General features: G+C 32.1%; 1 protein-coding gene across 1 annotated transcript in view; it reads left to right on the top strand.

Moving 5' to 3' along the window:
• LOC131438106 (plexin-B) overlaps positions 1-23015 on the top strand; it is a 438124-nt gene that overhangs the window by 278753 nt on the left and 136356 nt on the right. The window contains exon 8 of the mRNA XM_058607913.1: positions 15904-16387. Within this exon, the coding sequence (XP_058463896.1) occupies positions 15904-16387 (484 nt within the window). The remainder of the gene's footprint in view (positions 1-15903; positions 16388-23015) is intronic.

Genomic DNA, 23015 nt, shown 5'->3' on the forward strand with positions numbered 1-23015 from the left:
ATATTTTTACTGTACTTCAATGATGTCAATTTTGCCTTGGAAGGTCCTCGCTTATCGTTTGCTGATGATGTCAAGATCTATCACATCATCCGCAACTTAGAAGACGTAGCCTTTCTCCAGCGGCAATTGTTAATCTTCGCAGATTGGTGTAAAGTTAACCGTATGATTGTAAATCCAGACAAATGCTCGGCCGTTACGTTCACGAAGAGAAAAATGCCATTGCATGTTGAATACTTTCTGGATGGATCCTTGATTGGAAGATCTACTAGCGTTAAGGATCTTGGCGTCCATCTCGATGGACAACTTACATTCAAGCATCACATCAGTTACATTGTAGCTAAAGCTTCCCGTAGCTTAGGATTCTTAATGAGAATAACTAAGCACTTTACAGACATACATTGTCTAAAATCGCTTTCCTGCTCGCATGTTCGTTCAACTCTCGAATATTGCTCGGCAGTTTGGAACCCATGCTACCTGAACGGTGCTCATAGAATTGAGGGAATACAGCGCAGATTTGTTCGCTTCGCTCTTCGCCGATTGCCGTGGACCGATCCTCATCAACTACCTAGTTATGAAAGTCGCGGGTTATTAATGGGTCTCGACACATTACAAGTGCGACGAGAATTATCACGCGCTTTGATAATAGCAGATATATTCAACTGTCCCGTTTTGCTCAACGACATTAATATTAATGTGCGACCCAGAGCTCTCCGCAACAGTGCTTTTCTTCGACTTCCTATACGACGTACCAACTATGACGCAAACGGTTCTATTATTGGTTTACAGAGATCGTTCAACCGCGTTTCATCTGGGTATGATTTTAATGTGTCACGAAGCAGAATACGTACAAATTTTCTGAATTTTATTAGGAATTATCATTAGGACCAAATTGTGTCTGTTGATTGTAAATAAATAAATAAATAAACGCTTTATTAAGACTACCACAAAATCAGTCTTTTTCAAGACTTTTCCAAACTAGGAGTCTAATCGAAGACTAATTTAGCCTAGTTAAATTAACTTAAAATTTCATTCATTTCAAAAATGCCTGCGTGCAACCGGAAAGGCAACAAGTCTAAGGGTAAAAATAATTCAATAAGAATAAATCACAATCCGTTATTCAACATTTTTCTAATAACATTCACGATCTTAAAGAATTCGAATGTAAAAATAAAAGACAACGGACGTATTTCCCTTCCGTTGATTCTATGCCGTCTAACAATATTTACGATATTCTTCCTGAATCCGATTATAGCGACATAGAAGAAAATTCTTCAAAAATTCCCAAAATGGACGCTTTTCGTTCTGGGAAGAAACATCAATCTGTGCCACCAGTGACGGTGATGATTTGATTTCAAATCGTACGAAGAGGAGAATGACGAGTCTTGGTTGATGGATTGGAATATTACGAACGTCTTATTCGATATTTGGCCGAGAAACTTCATAAATTTTATCCATATGATATAAAATCAGACAGACCCTTTAAGGCTGTCTTGAAAGGCTTATCAAATGATCAAAGTACTGATGAAATTAAAAATGAAGTAAAAGAATTGCTTGGTTTTGCCCCTTCCCAAGTAATACTTATGAAAAAAGAGCGAATGGTACTTCTAAACCACGCTCTGGAATTTCCCATGAACTTTACTTAACACTCCAAATACCAAGCCTCAAAAAAAGTTGGAACGGTAACTTTGAGCTGTCATAGCTCAGCTGTTTTTCAACGAATCTGAATAAATTTTTCACCCTCGAATTTTGTGAAGTTCGTAGATTGATTCCAAAACTTTGTAGCAGACGATTGACAAAGTAAAACCAATGAAAATTTAATTTTTCCCGTTCCAAGTTTTTTTCACGCGCCCAATATGCCCTATCTGCTTTCCAATTTTCTTTCCTTTGGCATAAACGTCGCATAGAAAATATTGAATACTTCAACTTTACCGAGTCATAACTTTGTTGTTAGTCAACCGATCTTCAAAATTTGTTCATCATTGGAAAGGTACTACTTCCATAAATAAAACGCACTGAAAAAAACTAAAAATAGGGTTGTCTACTCAAAGTTATAATGAAAACTGTGGATAGATGACCTGAGAAAAGATGAGACTTGTAAAAACAATGTTCGTAAATATCTCGAATTTCAAAGCGATGACCTATATATTTTTATACATCATTCGATTGCTAGTGATACCAGCTACAATTTTCGCTCAACTACCATTCCTGCACAATCAAAAGAAAACATTAAAGAATCGATGGATTTATAAATATATATGAATTTTTCATTTTTTTCACATGTTTGTATATAACTCAAAAATTAAAGCGATGACATGTACATTTTTTTGATTCAGAGTATTGGAATCATTACCAGAAACAATGTATTGATTATATCAAATTTGGTACAAATACAGAGAATTTCTATTATTGGGAAAATTTTGCAAAAAAAAAAACAAATCAAAACTGTGAAATTTTATGACATATATTTTTTTATTATTTTAGTTGGAAATTTATTATGAACAAAATTTACAAAAAAAAACTGAAACTTGGATTTCGCTGAAAATCTTAAAAATGTTGGTCAATATACCTAAACTCTAAAAATAATAATGTTTTTGTATTGGACAAAAGATCTAAACAATTTTTATGCACAACCAAAACGGAATTGTTAACTACTAAAATTAGGTTTTTTAGTTTTAGGTTTTCCGTAAAATCTCAAAAAATCGGTAGAAGATCGGAAATTTCAAAATTTCTGATATATATTGCGTTCCAACGTTTCTGCAAATCAAAGTGAAAATATTGGAATCCGTTTTGATTTCATCTGTTTCAAAGAGACGTAGAATTTGTTTCTAATAATAAAATAAATTTTGTGACAACACGAAAATTTTAAATTATTTCAATATCTTTGTACAAAAAGAAAAAGAACGTAAATTTATATGAATTCTATATACTAACCCATGGCCAAAGAAACCAACTACAATTTTAAAAAATTATTGCTTGATTTTTGTTTTACAAGCAATTAAGAACAAAAAAATATATCTTAAATTTTCCGCTATCCTAAACGACATCAATTATAATCGATAGAATATTAGAATTTAAATATCACAAACTTAGAATTATTTCGGAATGTATAAAATTCGAAAATTATTTGAATTTTCTATTAGTAAACAATTCAGGAAAAGTAGAATTCTGAATTTAGCACAAAAAATCATTCGAAATTAAGTAAAACTTGTTTTTATCCACCTAGTTGTGTAATGATGCCTTTCTCATATCTCTCTTATTCTCATATAAAAATGTATTCTTCAAACAGTTTTGTTTGATTTTTGAAAAACATGAAAGCTAGTGCATGAACTAGTGTAACCTACAAAATGAAACAATTCTCAAATCGGTTAGGCCATGTTTCTCAGTGAAGTGAGTTCCACTATTTCAGGCACTTATGAAACTGGAATCGCCCCGAATATTGGCTTTGCAGCAGCCTTTGCGATTAGCACCAACCAACCAATCTATTTGCAGCTTACAGTTGTCTTCGTCTTGAAAAACAACCTCTTCGTTTGAATGCTTTTTACTGAATGAAACCCTGCGCCTATGTTATCAGAACTAATTGGCTCAAGTGGCATGTTCCCCTAGTTGTTTGGAGATTCGTGCCGTGCGTAGCTTTTCATCAACTTCTTGATGGGAAGGGAAGGATAAAAGGAACATGGAAGGGAATTGAGAATTGGGTGAGGTGGGAAAACAGCACAAAACATAAAGAAATAAGTCGTCCTGCATCCCCGAAAGGATGCTGAACGATCTGAAGGTGCCAAAATGCACGGTTGATAAAACCTCCAACCACCGAGAGGCGTTAGAGATTTTACAAAAACGACACCATTCTGCATTCCCCGAAGAATGCAGAATGATTTCTTCCTGAATATGCACTTGAATTAATTTGACACTTTAGAAGACAAAAATACCTTATATAGCTAATAAATGACTGATACGAATATTTTTCAATGAAAAAACCCAATGTATGAACATAACTTAAAAAAAATTTAAAAAATATCTCCTCGCCTTTTTTTATAAACATGCTCGAAAATATTTTTTGTCAAATACAAGAAACGGATTTTTTTCGTTTTCCTCAATGTTAGATATAGCAGTTTGAAAATAACCTGTTTTTGAACTAGTTTTGCTCATAACTTCGGTTCAGAAAACGCTACCTGAACACGCCAGTCATTAAAAAATTGGTTTTAACAAACTCTAAAAGATGTTCAAAGATACCTATACGAAAAGAGAAAAATATAAATGCTAGAGCAAAAAATCTGATTTTTTGAGGAATACCCTAAGTTGCTCTTTAAAAATAGCTGTAACACTAAAACCGTTGCAGATACTACTATGATGTCCTCAGCAAAGCTGCTCGATATAAGTTTATCTACAATTTTGCCGAAAAATGCAGTCCTTTATCTCAATAAATCCGGAAAATAAGTTTTGGATCACCTTAATAATAAGAGCCACCCCAATACCATGTACATCGACATATGGCTTATCTTCACTGATCATTTGTTTTGAAGACATCATAGCTCTAAAGTATAAGGATAAGCCACAAATGTTTTTGTCTACTGTGCAATGCAATTTAACTCGGAAATTTTAAAATTTCCGATCTTTTATCTATTTTTTGAGATTCTACGGCAAACCTACAACAAAATCAGAATTTTAGTAGTTATCAAATGCGTTTGTGTTGTGCATAAAAGTTGTTTAGATCGTTTGTCCAATACAAAAATATTTTAAGAGTTTTGGGTTATTTACTAAAAATTTTAAAATTTTCAGTGAAATCCAAGTTTCAGTTTTTTATTTGTAAATTTTGTTTATAATAAATTTCCAACTAAAATAATAAAAAAATATATGTCATAAAATTTAAAAATTTTGATTTCATGTTGTTTGGCGAAATTTTTCCAATAACACAAATTCTCTGTATTTGTACCAAATTTCTTGAGATTCTTTGAACGGATATATAATTTTGATCATCAATACATTGTTTCTGGTAATGATTTCAATATTTTGAATCAAAAAAATGAACATGTCATCGCTTTAATTTTTGAGTTATATACAAACATGTGAAAAAAATGAAAAATTTATATATATATATATTTATAAATTCATCGATTTCTCAATGTTTTCTTCTGATTGTGTAGGAATGGTAATTGTGCGAAAATTGTAGCTGGTATCACTAGCAATCGAATGATGTATAAAAATATATAGGTCATCGCTTTGAATTTCGAGATATTTACGATCATTGTAAAAAGTCCAATCTTTTCTTAGGTCATCTATCCACAGTTTTCATTATAACTTTGGGTAGATAACCCTATTTTTCGGTTTTTTCAGTGCATTTTATTTCTGGAAGTATTACCTTTCCAATGGTGAACAAATTTTGAAGATCGGTTGACTAACAACAAAGTTATGACTCGGTAAAGTTGAAGTTCTCAATATCCGATTCGCGATGCAGGTGCCGCAGATAGGGCACGTTTTGAGCTCGAAAAAAAACTTGGAACGGGAAAAATCTGATTTTCTTTAGTTTTTCCTAAAAGATTGCCAATAATGATATACCTAAAATAATCTACAAACTTCACAAAACTCGAGGGTGAAAAATTTATCGAAATTGGTCAAGTATCAACTGAGCTATGATAGCTCAAAGTTACCGTTCCAACTTTTTTTGAGGCTTGGTGCTTCGCGTAACTTTTTTAGGCTTGGTATTAGGAGTGTTAATACACTTCAATCGAAGTGATGTAAACAATTTGAAAACTGTAGAAAAAGTACGTTTCAATTCCCACATTAAAATTCGTTGGGAACATTATAAACGGCATAATCATATTGCAAACTTAACGCAATGCCGTCGTTGCCAAGGCTTCGGCCATGGAACCAAAAATTGTCATATGGATATACGGTGTTTGAATTGTGGTAAATCGCATTCGAAAGACGTTTGTCCAATGAATGAAACCACTGATCAATTTTCATGTTCAAATTGCGATGGAAATCATAAATCCAATTATTTGAAATGTCCTGTCAAAGAAAAAACTTTAAACGCTCGTTCGCTTAGACAACAAGTCAAATCAACGACCTTAAATTTACAGAACATACCTGAAAATCAAAAAACCGTTACAAATGCCACGCCTAATTCATCCAGGGCACTTATTTCTTCGAATTTAAAACAAAAAACAGGTACGCCTGCCAATTCGTCTTCCAACGAAAACAATTTATTGACAGGTAGATCGACCTCGTCATCATCTTCTTTTAATGTCAGTTATGCTAGAATAACAGGTAGAAATATACCACTAAATTCTTCTAATGTAAATAATCAAAACACAGGACCGCCTTGCAGTTCATCTTCTAGCGAAAACAATTTATTAATAAGTAGATAGACCTACAAATTTTCCTTCAATGCCATTCGCTTCTTTAGATGAAGTTGAATTAGGCGATATAACTGAAAATAAAATGATCTACCTACAAAATTCGACTTCATCACTTTTTGAAGCATTTAAAATCGGATGACAATTTGCAAATAATGTTATAATGAATTTAAAATTTAACAGTGATGTTAAATAATTATTTGAATATTTTAAATTGGAATGCTCGATCTTTGAAATCGAGTGAAGATGAATTTCATAATTTTCTCAAAGTTCACAAAATTCATATTGCCATTGTGACAGAAACTTTTCTTAAACCAAATGTCAAATTGAAAAGTAATCCACATTATGTGGTTCATCGATTTGACAGGTTTACTGGAATGGGTGGTGGAGTTGCCATTTTTGTCCAACGGCAAATTAAACATCGAATTTTACCTTCTTTCAATACTAAATTATTGAAAGCTTGGGAATCGAAGTTGAAACCATTCATGGAATTTATTTCATCGCTGGAACATATTTTCCATTCAATGCACCGGCGAACAATTAAATTTCTTTAAAGGCGATTTTCAAAAACTCACAAGATATCGACCGAAATTTTTCGTAATAGGGGACTTGAATGCAAAGCATGTCCAGTGTAATTGTAGGCAAAATAACCGTATTGGTAAAATACTTCATAATCAACTCTCAGCTGGTTAAATCACAGTTCTTCATCCCAGTTATCGACTTGTTTCTCTTCCGTGAAAAACCCGTCATAATCCAATTAGTTCTATATTCAACTATCATAGAGCTAATTGGTTGGATTACAGATCTCACATTGAAAATCATGTGGATCATGAAACTATTTTAGGAAATTCTGCGGATATCGACACAGCAATTGGTAATTTGAATCATTATATTATCTAAGCTAGAAATCTCAGTTCCCAAAGCTCAAACTAAATTAAATTCTCCTATCATCGATGACAATCTTCAACTGCTCATTCGGTTGAAGAATGTTCGTCGACGACAATATCAACGTTCTCGTGATCCTGCTATGAAAAACATAGTTAAGGATTTACAAAAAGAAATTAAACATGGATTTACTCTTTTGCGAAATGATAATTTCGCTAAAGAAGTTGAACAAATTAAACCATATTCTAAACCTTTCTGGAAACTTTCTAAGGTTCTTAAGAAACCTCAGAAACCAATTCCTGCTCTAAAGGAAGGAAATCAAATACTTCTTACAAATGGCGAAAAAGCTCAAAAACTTGCTCAGCAGTTCGAGAGTGTACACAATTTTAATTTGAACGTTGTGAGTTTTATTGAAAATGAAGTCTCACTGAAAAATGATCATATTTCAACTCAAGTTTTATTACAAGATGACATTATTGAGACGAATTTTGATGAAATTAAATCAATTATTAGAAAACCTAAAAACATGAAGGCTCCTGGTAATGATGGAATTTTTAATATTCTTATTAAAAATCTTCCCGATGTTGCCTTGAGACTCCTGGTTAAAATTTTCAACAAGTGTTTTTCATTAGCTTACTTCCCAAAAAGATGGAAAAACGCTAAAGTAATTCCCATCCTCAAACCTGATAAAAATCCAGCAGAGTTATCAAGTTATCGACCAATTAGCTTACTTTCTTCTATCAGTAAAGTTTTTGAAAAAATTATCTTATTGAGAATGATGTTTCATATAAATGAGAATTCAATTTTTTTACCAGAGCAGTTTGGATTTCGTCATGAACATTCAACTACTCATCAACTTGTCAGAGTAACAATGAGAACATGATAAAATCAAATACATCTTCTGGGTTATCTACTGAAGTTGCTCTTCTAGACATAGAAAAAGCATTCGACAGTGTTTGGCACGAAGGTTTAATAGCAGAAATGTCTCATTTCCAGTTTCCTATTTATTTGATCAAAATGATTCAAAATTATTTAAGTGATCGTACTCTTCAGGTTAGCTATCAGAATTGTAAATCTGAATTGCTACCCGTACGAGTCGGTCTTCCACAAGGTTCGAGCGTAGCTCCAATCTTGTATAATATTTTCACTTCTGATCTTCCAAATCTACCCGTTGGTTGTCAGAAATCGCTATTCTGTGACGACACAAGTCTGTTAGCCACAGGTAGAAATCTAAGAGTGATCTGCAGTCGCCTACAAAGAAGTTTAAATATTTTCAGTGATTATCTGTCAAAATGGAAAATTAAACCAAATGCAGCAAAAACGCAATTAATTATCTTTCCTCACAAGCCAAGAGCTTCTTTTCTTAAACCAAACAATAATCACATTCTCAAATTGAATGGCTTGGAATTGACATGGTCTGATCAAGCTAAATACTTAGGTTTAACGTATGACAAAAAACTCACTTTCAAGGATCACATTGAAGGAATCCAGGCAAAGTGTAATAAATATATTAAATGTTTATATCCCCTTATAAACAGAAATTCCAAGCTCTGTCTAAAAAACAAATTGTTAATTTATAAACAAATTTTCAGACCAGCCATGCTTTATGCAGTACCAATTTGGTCGAGTTGTTGTTCCACCAGGAAGAAAACGCTTCAAAGGATTCAGAATAAAATTCTGAAAATGATTTTGAAGCGTCCTCCCTGGTTTAGTACAAATGAGTTACACAGATTCACATATATAGAACCATTAGATGTAATGTCACATAATATTATAAGCAAATTCCGACAAAAATCGATGCAATCTTCAATTGAATCAATTCGTTCTCTGTATTAGTTAGTAAGTTAGTATATAAGTTCCTTTTCCCCATTACACAATACAAGTAGGTTTAGAATTTTCCCTACACAAAAATCTCAGAATTGCGGAAGCAAATAATGTCCTCATGGTAATAACCAAATCATATATATATATATATATATATATATATATATATATATATATATATATATATATATATATATATATATATATATATATATATATATATATATATATATATATATATATATATATATATATATATATATATATATATATATATATATATATATATATATATATATATATATATACATATATATATATATATATATATATATATATATATATATATATATATATATATATATATATATATATATATATATATATATATATATATATATATATATATATATATATATATATAATAGGGCTAAAAAGTCACCACTTGTGGCTGAACACCCAATTTAAATCTAAATAATTTAATTTTAACTCATATTCCAATAAATAGTTCATTAAAAAAAATAACTTTGTTTCCGATTTCCTTGAAGTCGTTCATGTTCACGAAATTTAATATAGTATCTTCTGATGAAATAGCTACAGTGTTGTTCTTGGAATTTGTTTGTTTATTATTTTGTTTGTGTTTAGCATTTAGCTGCAATAGTTGTGTTAATGGTAGGGTACTCTCTTCGATTTTTCGGAATATTTCTGGAAGATTTTTACTTATTAATTTGAATCCGTACGCTAGAGTAAGGCTTTTTTTTAATAATTTTTCTCTAACAACATGAACACTCCTAATACCAAGCCTAAAAAAGTTACGCGGAGCACCAAGCCTCAAAAAAAGTTGGAACGGTAACTTTGAGCTATCATAGCTCTGTTGTTACTTGACCAATTTCGATAAATTTTACACCCTCGAATTTTGTGAAGTTTGCAGATTGTTTTAAGTATGACGATCGTTTAGGAAAAACTAATGAAAATCTGATTTTTCCCATTCCAAGTTTTTTTTCGAGCTCAAAATGTGCCCTATCTGCATTCATGCGGCACCTGCATCGCAAATCGGATATTACGAACCTTAAATTTATCGACTCATAACTTTGTTGTTAGTAAACCGATCATCAAAATTTGTTCACCATTGGAAAGATACTACTTCCAGAAATAAAATGCACTGAAAAAAACTAAAAATAGGGTTGTCTACTCAAAGTTATAATGAAAACTGTAGATAGATGACCTAAGAAAAGATGAGACTTTTTACAATGATCGTAAATATCTCGAAATTCAAAGCGATGACCTATATATTTTTACACTTCATTCGATTGCTAGTGATACCAGCTACAATTTTCGCTCAACTACCATTCCTGCACAATCAAAAGAAAACATTGAGAAATCGATAAATTTATAAATATATATGAATTTTTCATTTTTTGTCGTGAATACGACTTACTTTACTATGGGGCGCCTTTTCAAAATTTACCCTCTGGGAGAGTGATAAGTTTTTGATCGTGAATGTCTCTTGTTATGCTTAACGCAACAACATAATTTCTCCTCCATGCTATCAGAAATATAATCAGGAATTTGTGATTAAATAATCAACAGTCTAAAATAACCATAAATTACTCAAAATCTATGTTTTCTCAAACTTTTGGAAACAACGAGGCAAATTCATCACGTTTGCTTGCCTTTTTCGCACCAGGACGACGGTTTTGAGGTAGTCAGGCACATATCAGTTCCGATGTTCTACTGGTCGAGTGTAATAGATAAATCTTAACCGAGAATTGTTCATTTTTTCTTGTGCGTTAGACGGAACTGGATATCGTGCTGAGGTTCTTCCACCAATATCAGTAATAATGAGGTGGTAAAAACCTCAAATGCTCAAATGGAATCAATGTAACTCTTCTTCGCATTCGGACGTCGTGGCTAGCAGTAAACCAACAGTAGCAGAGAACTGAATTTTAAGTGAAATTCAATAACTAATCTCAGAAACTAAATTCTGGTCCACCTGAATTCGGAAGTTAATTTTAAGTTCATACTTCTATTTAAAAATTTAGTTCCAGATTACAGGTTCAGAATTTAAAACTATAACTCTAGAACTGAATCCTATTTCTGGATTTTGAAAATGGTTTCAAATTTAGTTCCTTATTCAGGGACTCGAATCCAAATATAAATATAAATATTAGGTCTGAACACCGAACCTTGATTTAAAAACTGAATTGAAAACCAGAGTTTAATTCCTGAATTTAATTAATTTCCAAAATTCAGAACCTACATGTTGGAACTAAATTTTGAACTTGACTTCTGGAACTAGATGCTGGAACTGAATTCAGTTCCTATATCAAGACTTGGAATTCAAGTTCAGAGTTTAGTTCTACAAAGCAATCTGGAAAATTGCTAAAAATAACTTCAGTTCCTTACTTCTAGAACTAAATTTATGACCTGAGTTTTTGATCTAAATTCCGAAAATTTGCAGCTGAATTTGGAGCGTACCCCAGATTTATATATTAGTTCTTCAATTTTAACAGTTATAACCATTTAACAAATTAGGCAAAGCGGTTTTTTAGAACCACTAAAATATTTCCAAGGGATTTTGAGAAGTTTATTTCTACTAGTATCTAAATCTACAAAACTGTATTTGTTCTTTAATTGTATGGTAGAACATGTTTGCCGTCAATTAGTCGTACTGTAGTATAGATGCATCGTTAAAATTCTGGAAGCGAAGCAATGAAAGTTGAAAAATATACACAATCTAATAAGAATGATGATCTTTATCCAGAAGTGAGAAAGAAACATGTCAGTTTTATTCGTATTCACGTCCTCCAGTTATGTCTGTGACATTACCCACCCGCCTTTTTTTTCACATGTTTGTATATAACTTAAAAATTAAAGCGAGGACATGTACATTTTTTGATTCAAAATATTGGAATCATTACCAGAAACAATGTATTGATGACCAAAATTATATATCCGTTCAAAAGAGCTCAAGAAATGGGTACAAATACAGAGAATTTCTATTATTGGGAAAATTTTGCCAAACAAAATCAAATCAAAACTTTGAAATTTTATGACATATATTTTTTTATTATTTTGGTTGGAAATTTATTATAAACAAAATTAAAAAAAAAAACTGAAACTGGGATTTCACTGAAAATTTTAAATATTTTAGTAAATAACCTGAAACTCTAAAAATAGTTGTATTTTTGTATTGGAAAACGATCTAAACAATTTCTATGCCCGACCCAAACGCAATTGATAACTACTGAAATTCTGATTTTGTTGTAGGTTTGCCGTGGAATCTCACGAAATAGGTAAAAGATCTGAAATTTTTAAATTTTCGAGTTAAATTGCATTGCACAGTGGTCCAGATCCACAATTTAGGGGGACAAAAACATTTGTGGCTTAACCTTTTACTTTAGAGCTATGATGTCTTCAAAACAAATGATCAGTGAAGATAAGCCATATGTCGATGTACATGGTATTATATTTTCCGGATGTATTGAGATAGAGGACTGCATTCTTCGGAAAAATTGTAAATAAACACATATCGAGCAACTTTGCTGAGGACACCATAGTAGTATCTGCAACGGTTTTAGTGTTACAGCTATTTTAAAGAGCAACTTAGGGTTTTCCCCAAAAAATCAGATTTTTTGCTCTAGCATTTATATTTTTCTCTTTTCGTATATGTATCTTTGAACATCTTTTAGGGTTTGTTAAAACCAATTTTTTAATGACTGGCGTATTCAGGTAGCGTTTTCTGAACCGAAGTTATGAGCAAAACTAGTTCAAAAACAGGTTATTTTTAAACTGCTATATCTAACATTGAGGCAAACGAAAAAAAATTCGTTTCTTGTATTTTACAGAAAATATGTTCGAGCATGTTTATAAAAAAAGGCGGAGGAGATATTTTTTAATTTTTTTTAAATTATGTTCAAAAATTGGGTTTTTTCATTGAAAAATATTCGTATCATGTAAGTCATTTATTAGCTATATATGAAAATAAGGTATTTTTGTTTTCTAAAGTGTCAAATTTATTCAAGTGCATATTCGGGAAGAAATTGTTCTGCATTCTTCAGGGAATGCAGAATGGTGTCGCTTTTGTAAAATCTCTAAGGCCTCACCTGCAGATCGTTCAGCATCCTTTCGGGGATGCAGGACGACTTATTTCTTCATGTTTTGTGCTGTTTTTCCACCTCACCCAATTCCCAATTCCCTTCCATGTTCCTTTTATCCTTCCCTTCCCATCAGGAAGTTGATGAGAAGCTACGGCAAGGCACGAATCTCCAAATAATTAGGGGAACATGCTACTTGAGCCAATTAGTTCTGTTAACATAGGTGCAGGGTTTCATTCAGTAAAAAAGCATTCAAACGAAGATGTTGTTTTTCGAGACGAAGACAACTGTAAGCTGCAAATAGATTGGTGCTAATCGCAAAGGCTACTGCAAAGCCAACATTCGGGGCGATTCCAGTTTCATAAGTACCTGAAATAGTGGAACTCACTTCACTGAGAAAGATGGCCTAACCGATTTGAGAACTGTTTCATTTTGTAGGTTACACTAGTTCATGCACTAGCTTTCATGTTTTTCAAAAATCAAACAAAACTGTTTGAAAAATACATTTTTTATATGAGAATAAGAGAGATATGAGAAAGGCATCATTACACAACTAGGTGGATAAAAACAAGTTTTACTTAATTTCGTGTGATTTTTTGTGCTAAATTCAGAATTCTACTTTTCCTGAATTGTTTACTAATAGAAAATTCAAATAATTTTCGAATTCTATTCATTCCGAAATAATTCTAAGTTTATGATATTTAAATTTTAATATTCTATCGATTATAATTGATGTCGTTTAGGATAGCGGAAAATTTAAGATATATGTTTTTGTTCTTAATTGCTTGTAAAACAAAAATCAAGCAATATTTTTTTTTAATTGTGGTTGGTTCCTTTTGCCATGGGTTAGTAAATGAAATTCATATAATTTTTCGTTCGTTTTCTTATTGTACAAAGCCATTGAAATAATTTAAAATTTATTTTATTATTAAAAAACAAATTCTACGTCTCTTTGAAACAGATGAAATCAAAACGGATTCCAATATTTTCACTTTGATTTGCAGAAACGTTGGAACGCGCAAATTTTGAAATTTCCGATCTTCTACCGATTTTTTGAGATTTTACGGAAAACCTAAAAGAAAAAACCTAATTTTAGTAGTTATCAATTCCGTTTGGGTTGTGCATAAAAATTGGTTAGATCTTTTGTCCAATACATAAAAACATAATTATTTTATAATTTAGGTATATTTACCAAAATTTTAAGTTTTTTAGTGAAATCCAAGTTTCAGTTTTTTTGTAAATTTTGTTCATAATAAATGTCCAACTAAAAGAATAAAAAAATATATGTCATAAAATTTCAAAGTTTTGATTTGTTTTTTTTTTTTAAATTTTCCCAATAATAGAAATTCTCTGTATTTGTACCAAATTTTTCGAGGTTCTTCGAACGGATATATAATTTTGATCATCAATACATTGTTTCTGATAATGATTCCAATATTTTGAATAAAAAATGTACATGTCATCGCTTTAATTTTTGAGTTATATACAAACATGTGAAAAAATGGAAAATTCACACACACACACACACACACACATATATATATATATATATATATATATATATATATATATATATATATATATATATATATATATATATATAAATATATATATATATATATATATATATATATATATATATATATATATATATATATATATATATATATATATATATATATATATATATATATATATAAATATATATATATATATATATATATATATATATATATATATATATATATATAATATATATATATATATATATATATATATATTTATATATATATAGATATATATATATATATATATATATATATATATATATATATATATATATATATATATATATATATATATATATATATATATATATATATATATATATATATATATATATATATATATATATATATCAAATCAAATCAAATGTTGTAAAAAAATATATAGGTCATCGCTTTGAATTTCGAGATATTTACGATAATTGGAAAAAGTCTCATCATGGAAGTAGTACCTTTCCAATGGTGAACAAATTTTGAAGATCGGTTGACTAACAACAAAGTTATGACTCGGTAAAGTTGAAGTATTCAATTTTTTCTATGCGACGTTTAAGCCAAAGGAAAGAAAATTGGGAAGAAGATAGGGCATATTGGGCGTGTGAAAAAAACTTGAAACGGGAAAAATCAAATTTTCATTGGTTTTCCTTTACCAATCGTCTGCTACAAAGTTTTGGAATCAATCTACGAACTTCACAAAATTCGAGGGTGTAAAATTTATTGAGATTCGTTGAAAAACAGCTGAGCTATGACAGCTCAAAGCTACCGTTCCAACTTTTTTTGAGGCTTGGTATTTGGAGTGTTAAGTTCTACTTTCCATGGTTACACAAATGGCAAACGATCCGGATAAACAATTGAATAAAACTGATCGTGCGCAGGCCGTTATCTTTATTCTACCTAGAGTTGTGAACTTTTATAAAATCTGTATTTGTCGGGAGAATCAATCTGTACTACATTTACATTTACATTACATGAAAAATCTAGTTGACTGGGGGTGTCATGCTCACAAAAAAGTGAGTAGCCTAATTTTTCTGAAAAATCTATGAGCTGAACATCTTGATAATATCATATTTTTGCTTCAATCCAGTCCGTTTATACCTTTATTGTTACCATATATTATTATTGCATTATTTTAATATTTAATTTTGTCAAACTCACTTGATTGTTTGCTTTTAATATTTTCAGGGTACCTAAAGTACGATTTGATGAAGCCCTACACGTTTTCACATATTCTTTTAGGAATCATTATTGGTACTCTGTTTTTTGTCGTATCGCTTGTTGTTATTTTATTCATTTATCGCCGTAAGAGCACTCAAGCTGAACGAGAGTACAAACGAATACAGATACAAATGGACACCCTTGAAAGTAATGTTCGAATGGAGTGTAAACAAGCTTTTGCGGAACTGCAAACCGATATGACAGATTTAACAGCTGATATAGAAAACAGCGGCATCCCGACTCTTGATCACGTTAATTATATCATGAAAGTATTTTTTCCAGGTGTTACTGATCATCCAGTTTTGAATTCTTCAAAGTTTCGGATGAACATGTCTAGATCCAATTACGATCAAGCTATGTTGCAATTTGAACAACTTATTAACAATAAAACATTTTTGTTAATATTCATAGACACATTGGAAAACCAGAAGACATTCAGTATACGAGATAAGTAAGTGAACTTTTTTTTATTTATTTGTTATTTTACCATTTGTCGACACACTATTCTGCCCGTGCATCTCCGATTTCGATGAAACTTCAGAATATGGTAATCTGAACTAAAACAAGATGTACTTTTGGTTCAAAACTGCAATTTCATGCCTTTAATTATCTGGCGGTCTCGTTGTGAACTTTTCCTTGTTGGTGCGTTCCTCAAGGTTGTAGCGGGCATTGATGCGGTTTTTTATGAAAATTAACGACCATGTTTCAGCTAGATTTTGTAAAAATACGTAAAATTGTACAAAATTTCAGAGCTCTATGACTAGTTTTGAAAAGGTTATGGATAGTTTTATATAAAAAATGGTCATATTTCGTACATAATTATTTCAGAAGGTTGCAAAAAGATGCAGATCAAACCACTCTAGTTCAAAAGTACTTTTAATCCTCAAAAAAATGGTTTGTATCCTATAGTATCCTAGGATTCTATAAGCGAATGTGTATCTGATGTATTTGAGATTTATAAACTTTATGTATTTCAGAAATCGGTCTAGTTTTTGAATAATTGATCAAAAACGCGATTTGCGCATTCCGCTACATTTCACATTTACGGTAAAAATTAGCGGAATGGTTTCTTCAGCAAAGTTATCAGAATTTGCAATGGGTACAATATTGTCGAAGACAAAAACTCTTCATCTGCCTCCAGTAAAAAGTTAATTTTTTATCTGTCTTTACACACGTGGCGGAACATGGTGGTTCATTTTCATAAAACCGCATCAATACCCGCTTCAACTTTGTAGACGACACCAACAAGAATAGGTTTACTATGAGGCCACCGGATAATTAAAGTCATGAAATTGCCATTTTGGATTACTGTGCTTTGATTTGAAAAAAAGTACAAGGTTATTTACGAGTCATCATATTGTCACAACAGATTTAAATTTAAAAAATAAGCAATTTATTCTGAAACACTATCTAGGACTCTAAAGCTCATAAAATTATGAAGTTAGATGCTTCAGTTACTGACATATCGTCATCAAGTGCGTTCAAGAAGTATTTATAAAAACATTATAACAAAACTTTTTTGCAAATTTACGCTTTCGTCCGTAAACAGAGATGTTCACGACACACGCAACCGGTGATTTGTTTACTACGTTTGATGCATGTTATTGGGAAACATTGAATAAGAAGTTTGTTTGGTTTAAGAAAAGAAGATTTTCCACGAAAGAGAAACAAGTCGGATTACTGGGATGAAGAACGGTGGAGTAACCAGTTGAGAGTTGATTATGAAGTATTTTACCATTACTGTTATTTTGCCTATAATTCCACTGGACATGCTTTGCATTTAAGTCCCCTATTACGAAAAATTTCGGTCGATATCTTGTGAGTTTTTGCAAATCGCCTTTAAAGAAATTTAATTGTTCATCGGTGCATTGGAATGGCAAATATGCTCCAGCGATGAAACAAATTCCATGAATGGTTTCAACTTCGTATTGAAAGAAGATAAAATTCGATGTTTCATTTACCGTTGGACAAAAATGGCAACTCCACCACCCATTCCAGTAAACCTGTCAAATCGATGAACCACATAATGTGGATTACTTTTCAATTTGACATTTGGTTTAAGAAATGTTTCTGTCACAATAGCAATATGAATTTTGTGAACTTTGAGAAAATTATAAAATTTATCTTCACTCGATTTTAAAGATCCAAATTTAAAATATTCAAGTAATTATTTAACATCACTGTTAAATTTTAAATTTATCATAATATAATTTGCAAATTGCCATCCAATTTGAAATGCTTCAAAAAGTGCTGATGTCGAATTCATTCGGATGATCATTTGAAAAAGTTGATAGAAAGGTAGATCATTTTATTTTCAGTTATATCGCCTAAATCGACTTCGTTTAAAGAAGCGAATGGCATTGAAGGAATATTTGTAGGTAGATGTCTGTTTGTTACATTAGTGCAACTGCCAATAAAAGAAGATGACGTGGTCGATCTACCTATTAATAAATTGTTTTCGATAGAAGATGAACTGGAATGTGTTTCTGTATTTTGATTGTGTACATTAGAAAATTAATGGTAGTTGTCCACCTATTACCAAAGCGTAACTGTCATTTGAAGAGATGATGACGTGGTCGATCTACCTGTCAATAAATTGTTTTCGTTAGAAGACGAATTGGAAGGTGTACCTGGTTTTTGTTTTACATTCGAAGAAATAAGTCTCTTAGAAGATTTAGGCGTGGCATTTGCATTATTTTTTTTTATATTCAGGGATGTTCTGTAAATTTAAGGTCGTTGCTTTGACTTGTTGTCTAAGCGAACGAGCGTTTAAAATTTTTTCCCTGACAGGACATTTCAAATGATTGGATTTATGATTTCCATCGCAATTTGAACATGAAAATTTATAAGTGGTTTCATTCATTGGACAATCGTTTTTCGAATGCGATTTACCATTCAAACACCGTATATCCATATGACAATTTTTGGCTCCATGGCCGAAGCATTGGCAACGACGACAACGATTACTATTATTTTTCCAAGTTTTCAAGTTTTTGAATAAATAAATTAACTAGGCTAAATTAGTCTTCGATTAGACTCCTAGTTTGGATAAGTCTTGATAAAGACTGACTTTGTGGTAGTCTTAATAAAGACTGATTAGTTCGAAGAATAATTCTTTGAATGACTAGCCTTAAAAAGGGCTGATTAATTTCTTAGTCTTGAAAAGACTGATTATATTAGAATATCACTTTTTGTATAACCTTGAAAAAGGCTGACTTGAAGTCTTCAAAAAGACTGTTAGTGATTCAGGTAGCTTTGAAAAAGACTGAAGCCTTGAATCCATGAAACTCTAGATAGTCAGAAAAAAATTCCAGGAGCCAAGAGCTATTCGCGTGCGGTGCGAACGACTGTTCAACACCGACTGAGAATTATTCTATTATAATCATATAATGTTCGAGTACCAAATTAAAGAAAAATATTTCTCTCCTTTTTTCCTTATCATTAATCTACGATCTAATTGACACCAATATAAACCTTGTGATAAAAGGCTTTTATTCCTTAGAATTAAGTAGTACATGACGATCCATTTTTGCCTTTCTCATATAGAAAGGGTATGCAATCACAGTGAAAACCATCTTTTGAGCGGGGACCCGGAGGGCTGAGTGGCACATTCAATCAAAAAAATGTGTGTGTGTGTGTGTGTGTGTGTGTGTGTGTGTGTGTGTGTGTGTGTGTGTGTGTGTGTGTGTGTGTGTGTGTGTGTGTGTATGGCTGTGTGTATGTGACAAATAATGTCACTCGATTTTCACAAAATCAGATTCAAATGAATGGTCTTATGGTCTCATAGATTGCTATTGAATTTTATCTTTATTCGACCTCCAGTTCCGGAATTACAAGATAATTACACTTGGATCAATAAGTCCCGAGACTAAAGCAGAGATGACGCTCGTAGTAAACCAGTAACCACGTCTTTCTAGAGTACTCACCTTTGCTTGAAACGGGTCAAAATTTTAAGTCGATCCGACCAGAAACAGCTGAGTTATCGAGGTTGGAGTAAAGTCGTTTTGTAGTTTATTTAAAAAATGAAAAAACCGAGTTTCGTGTTTTGATAAAACATTGTTTTTTAATGGGTAAAAACACCGTGCAAGCGAAACAATGGATTGAAAAATGCTATCCGGACTCTTGTCCATCAAAAGCAACGATTTGTCGGTGGTTCGCCGAGTTTAAACGTGGTCGTACCCACACAAATGACGCGGAACGCTCGGGTAGACCTGTGGAAGCCGTTACACCGGAAAATGTGAGTGAAGTGACAAAAATTATAATGAAAGATCGTAAAGTGAAGCTCCGTGAGATTGCTGAGATGACACAGATATCATATGGAAATGTATTTACTATCCTTCAAGAAAAATTGAGCATGAAAAAGTTTTTTTTCCAAGTGGGTGCCGCGATTGCTTTCGATGGAACAGCAACGAGTCGATGATTCAGAAAGCAGTTTATCGAAAAAAAAACGTTGGAACCATTTTATTGTGATTATGTTGATGAATAAAAAAAAATTTGCAAAAAAAATGTTGTTTCCATTGTTAGTCTCGGGACTTATTGATCCATGTGTTATGTGCATTCTATGTGCCTAACTGCACTCAATTTTCTAGGAAAATTTTCTTTAAACTAAGATGCAAATAAAAGGTCTTGAAATTCTTTAAAAAGTCCTTGAAAAGTTGATCCAAGTCCGACTTCTGGTTCCAGTATTCCAGAGCGATGAGTGAAAAAATTTCATATTCATAAGTGTTTTTTGCGAAACGCGATGCAAATTTTTATAAAACTTTCTGGTAAATTCGTCTAGTTTGCAGACCTTGTTAGTTAGTGGATGTATAAATCTACTTTGGGACTACTAGTCTCCGGCTTCGCTGTCAAAATCCTGGGTAATAGTGAAGAAAAGCTCTAAAACCGGATCGATTTCTCAGCAACGGTTAAACCGATTTTTACAAATAAAAAAATAAAAAATAAAAATAATCCAAAGGTCCTTGCCTTTGATTGTAACATGACATGCGACAACTTCAATACCTGGTATCGTGGGAGGTTAACTCGATAGAAAGAATAACACTTTTTGATTCGTTAGAAAGAATAACACTCTTTACTCCTCCGTAGGGATCATCTCAATCCAGGCGAATAATGTTAAAGTCGTGGAACTTCAAGGGTATTTTAGAAGTTAGCCAAGTTTCGTACAATGGAAATGCGTCACATTTTAGATCATTTGCTAATAGTTTGAAAGGGTCTATTTTTGGGATGATACTTCTGCAATTCCACTGAATAACAGTGATTGTATCCGTGACCTCGGGGGTGACTTAGCCATCGAAAGATACGATTGCTGAAAGAAGCGGCAATTTTGCAGTCAACTGCTTCAAAAATGTTTTAAGAGGTTCTGAAATATTGAAGGCAGTCATGATCCAGTCCACGATATCAGAGGATTTAACAAACGTAGTATTTGGTAAATTTTCTGATTGATTTTTAGGGACTTTCGGGGGTTTTGAAGTCCCAGGAAGTGGTAGAAATTCTTGCACGGAATTTAATTTTCCAAGCCCTGGAGTTATTTTCTTCGGTTTTCTTTTTGACTTCCTGTTGCTGTAGTTTTAGGAGCCCCCTCTAAAGACAACTTCGAACTCTTACTAGGGAGCTTATGAGAGGATATATTTCTCCTCTTTCTGATTGATGAGCTATGAGGGACAGCCGAAAATGTACAGGACCTTCCATTTGTCTATACGTTTGTGAAAATCGGTTAAGCCGTCTCCGAGAAAAGTGACTATTCTTTAAAAATATACACCCACACAAATCACACATACTTTCACACTCTCACATACATACAAGCAGACATTCTCTGACATACACGAATTTTCTCAGATTCTGAGCAAAATTTTGCGAAATGATTTATTCAATTTTTCACCGATAGAATATTTGAGGTTATGTTTTCGTGAAAGCCAAGATCATAAACTAACACTAGGCGAAAAGTTCATGTAGGATCACTTGGGTTTCATAATAATTTCGTTTCGATTGACTAATGAATACCGAAATACTAACATGATATTAATGGAAACTAGTAGTATTATGTTTTATTAAATACTATCCGTTGTTACTGTATTCGAAATATATTAGGTTTAAAGTACTATGTAAGGTGCATGCTAGCGCCAAGAAAAACTAATGTATATTGACTTATCAAATAAACGAATTTATTAAAAAATCGCCTAAAAGTATCTTATATTGCCCACGAAATCTATTTTAATGGATAATAACAGCTGAAAAGGCGTACTAAATTTGTAACAAAGTTGAATATAACATTCATATTTACATATCAAGGTTTGTAACAATTTTGTTATCACCTAGGTCAGATAGAGTTAAAATTTCTGCTCTACAGAAACTATGACATTGTTTGGGTTGAATGTCGGTCTAATTTCGAAGGATGTCGATCTTACGGTTCAACCGTCCTTACCATGTTGTTGAATGGTAGCTATATTAAGATACGGAATGGAAAAAATCATAACTTCTGAAAAACTCGATCGATCTTGATGCTGGGTATTCTTCAATTTTTTTCTGTGTTTATTGGGGTTTGCCGTAGTTGCCATTTTCGGCATTCGATTCAAAAAATATATATGGGAACAATTATGGAATTATCATAAATGTGAGTTAGTACCGTTTTTATCAATCCGTGTGTGCATAAATAGATTCCTTATCCTGTATCATATCAGTTGAAACGGAATACTTTGTTAGTAATCTTGGTAGAAGCTTGTTATAAAAACAGCAGCTGGCTTCGGTCGTTATTCGGAGTCTTCTGATTTCTATTTATTAGAATTTTCTTCATTACATACACAGTTGAGATTCAATCACTGCATTTTTCATTATCGGTAGATTGCGGCACCGTATATAACTATTTAAACGATTTGTAGATAGTTAACTTTGTACGACGGCGAATTTTGCTCGATCGAATCGTCCTGCGCAGTCCAAAGTAAGCACGATTTCCTGACAAGGTTCGTCTCTGAATTTCTCTGCTGGTGTCATTATCGACAATCACCAGTGAGCATGTACACAAACTCTTCGACCATTTCGGTTTCATCACCGCCAATCAGAACTCGTAATGGGTGGCTGACATT

Source organism: Malaya genurostris, chromosome 3 (assembly GCF_030247185.1).
Source record: "Malaya genurostris strain Urasoe2022 chromosome 3, Malgen_1.1, whole genome shotgun sequence".
Classification (NCBI taxonomy): Eukaryota; Metazoa; Arthropoda; class Insecta; order Diptera; family Culicidae; genus Malaya; species Malaya genurostris.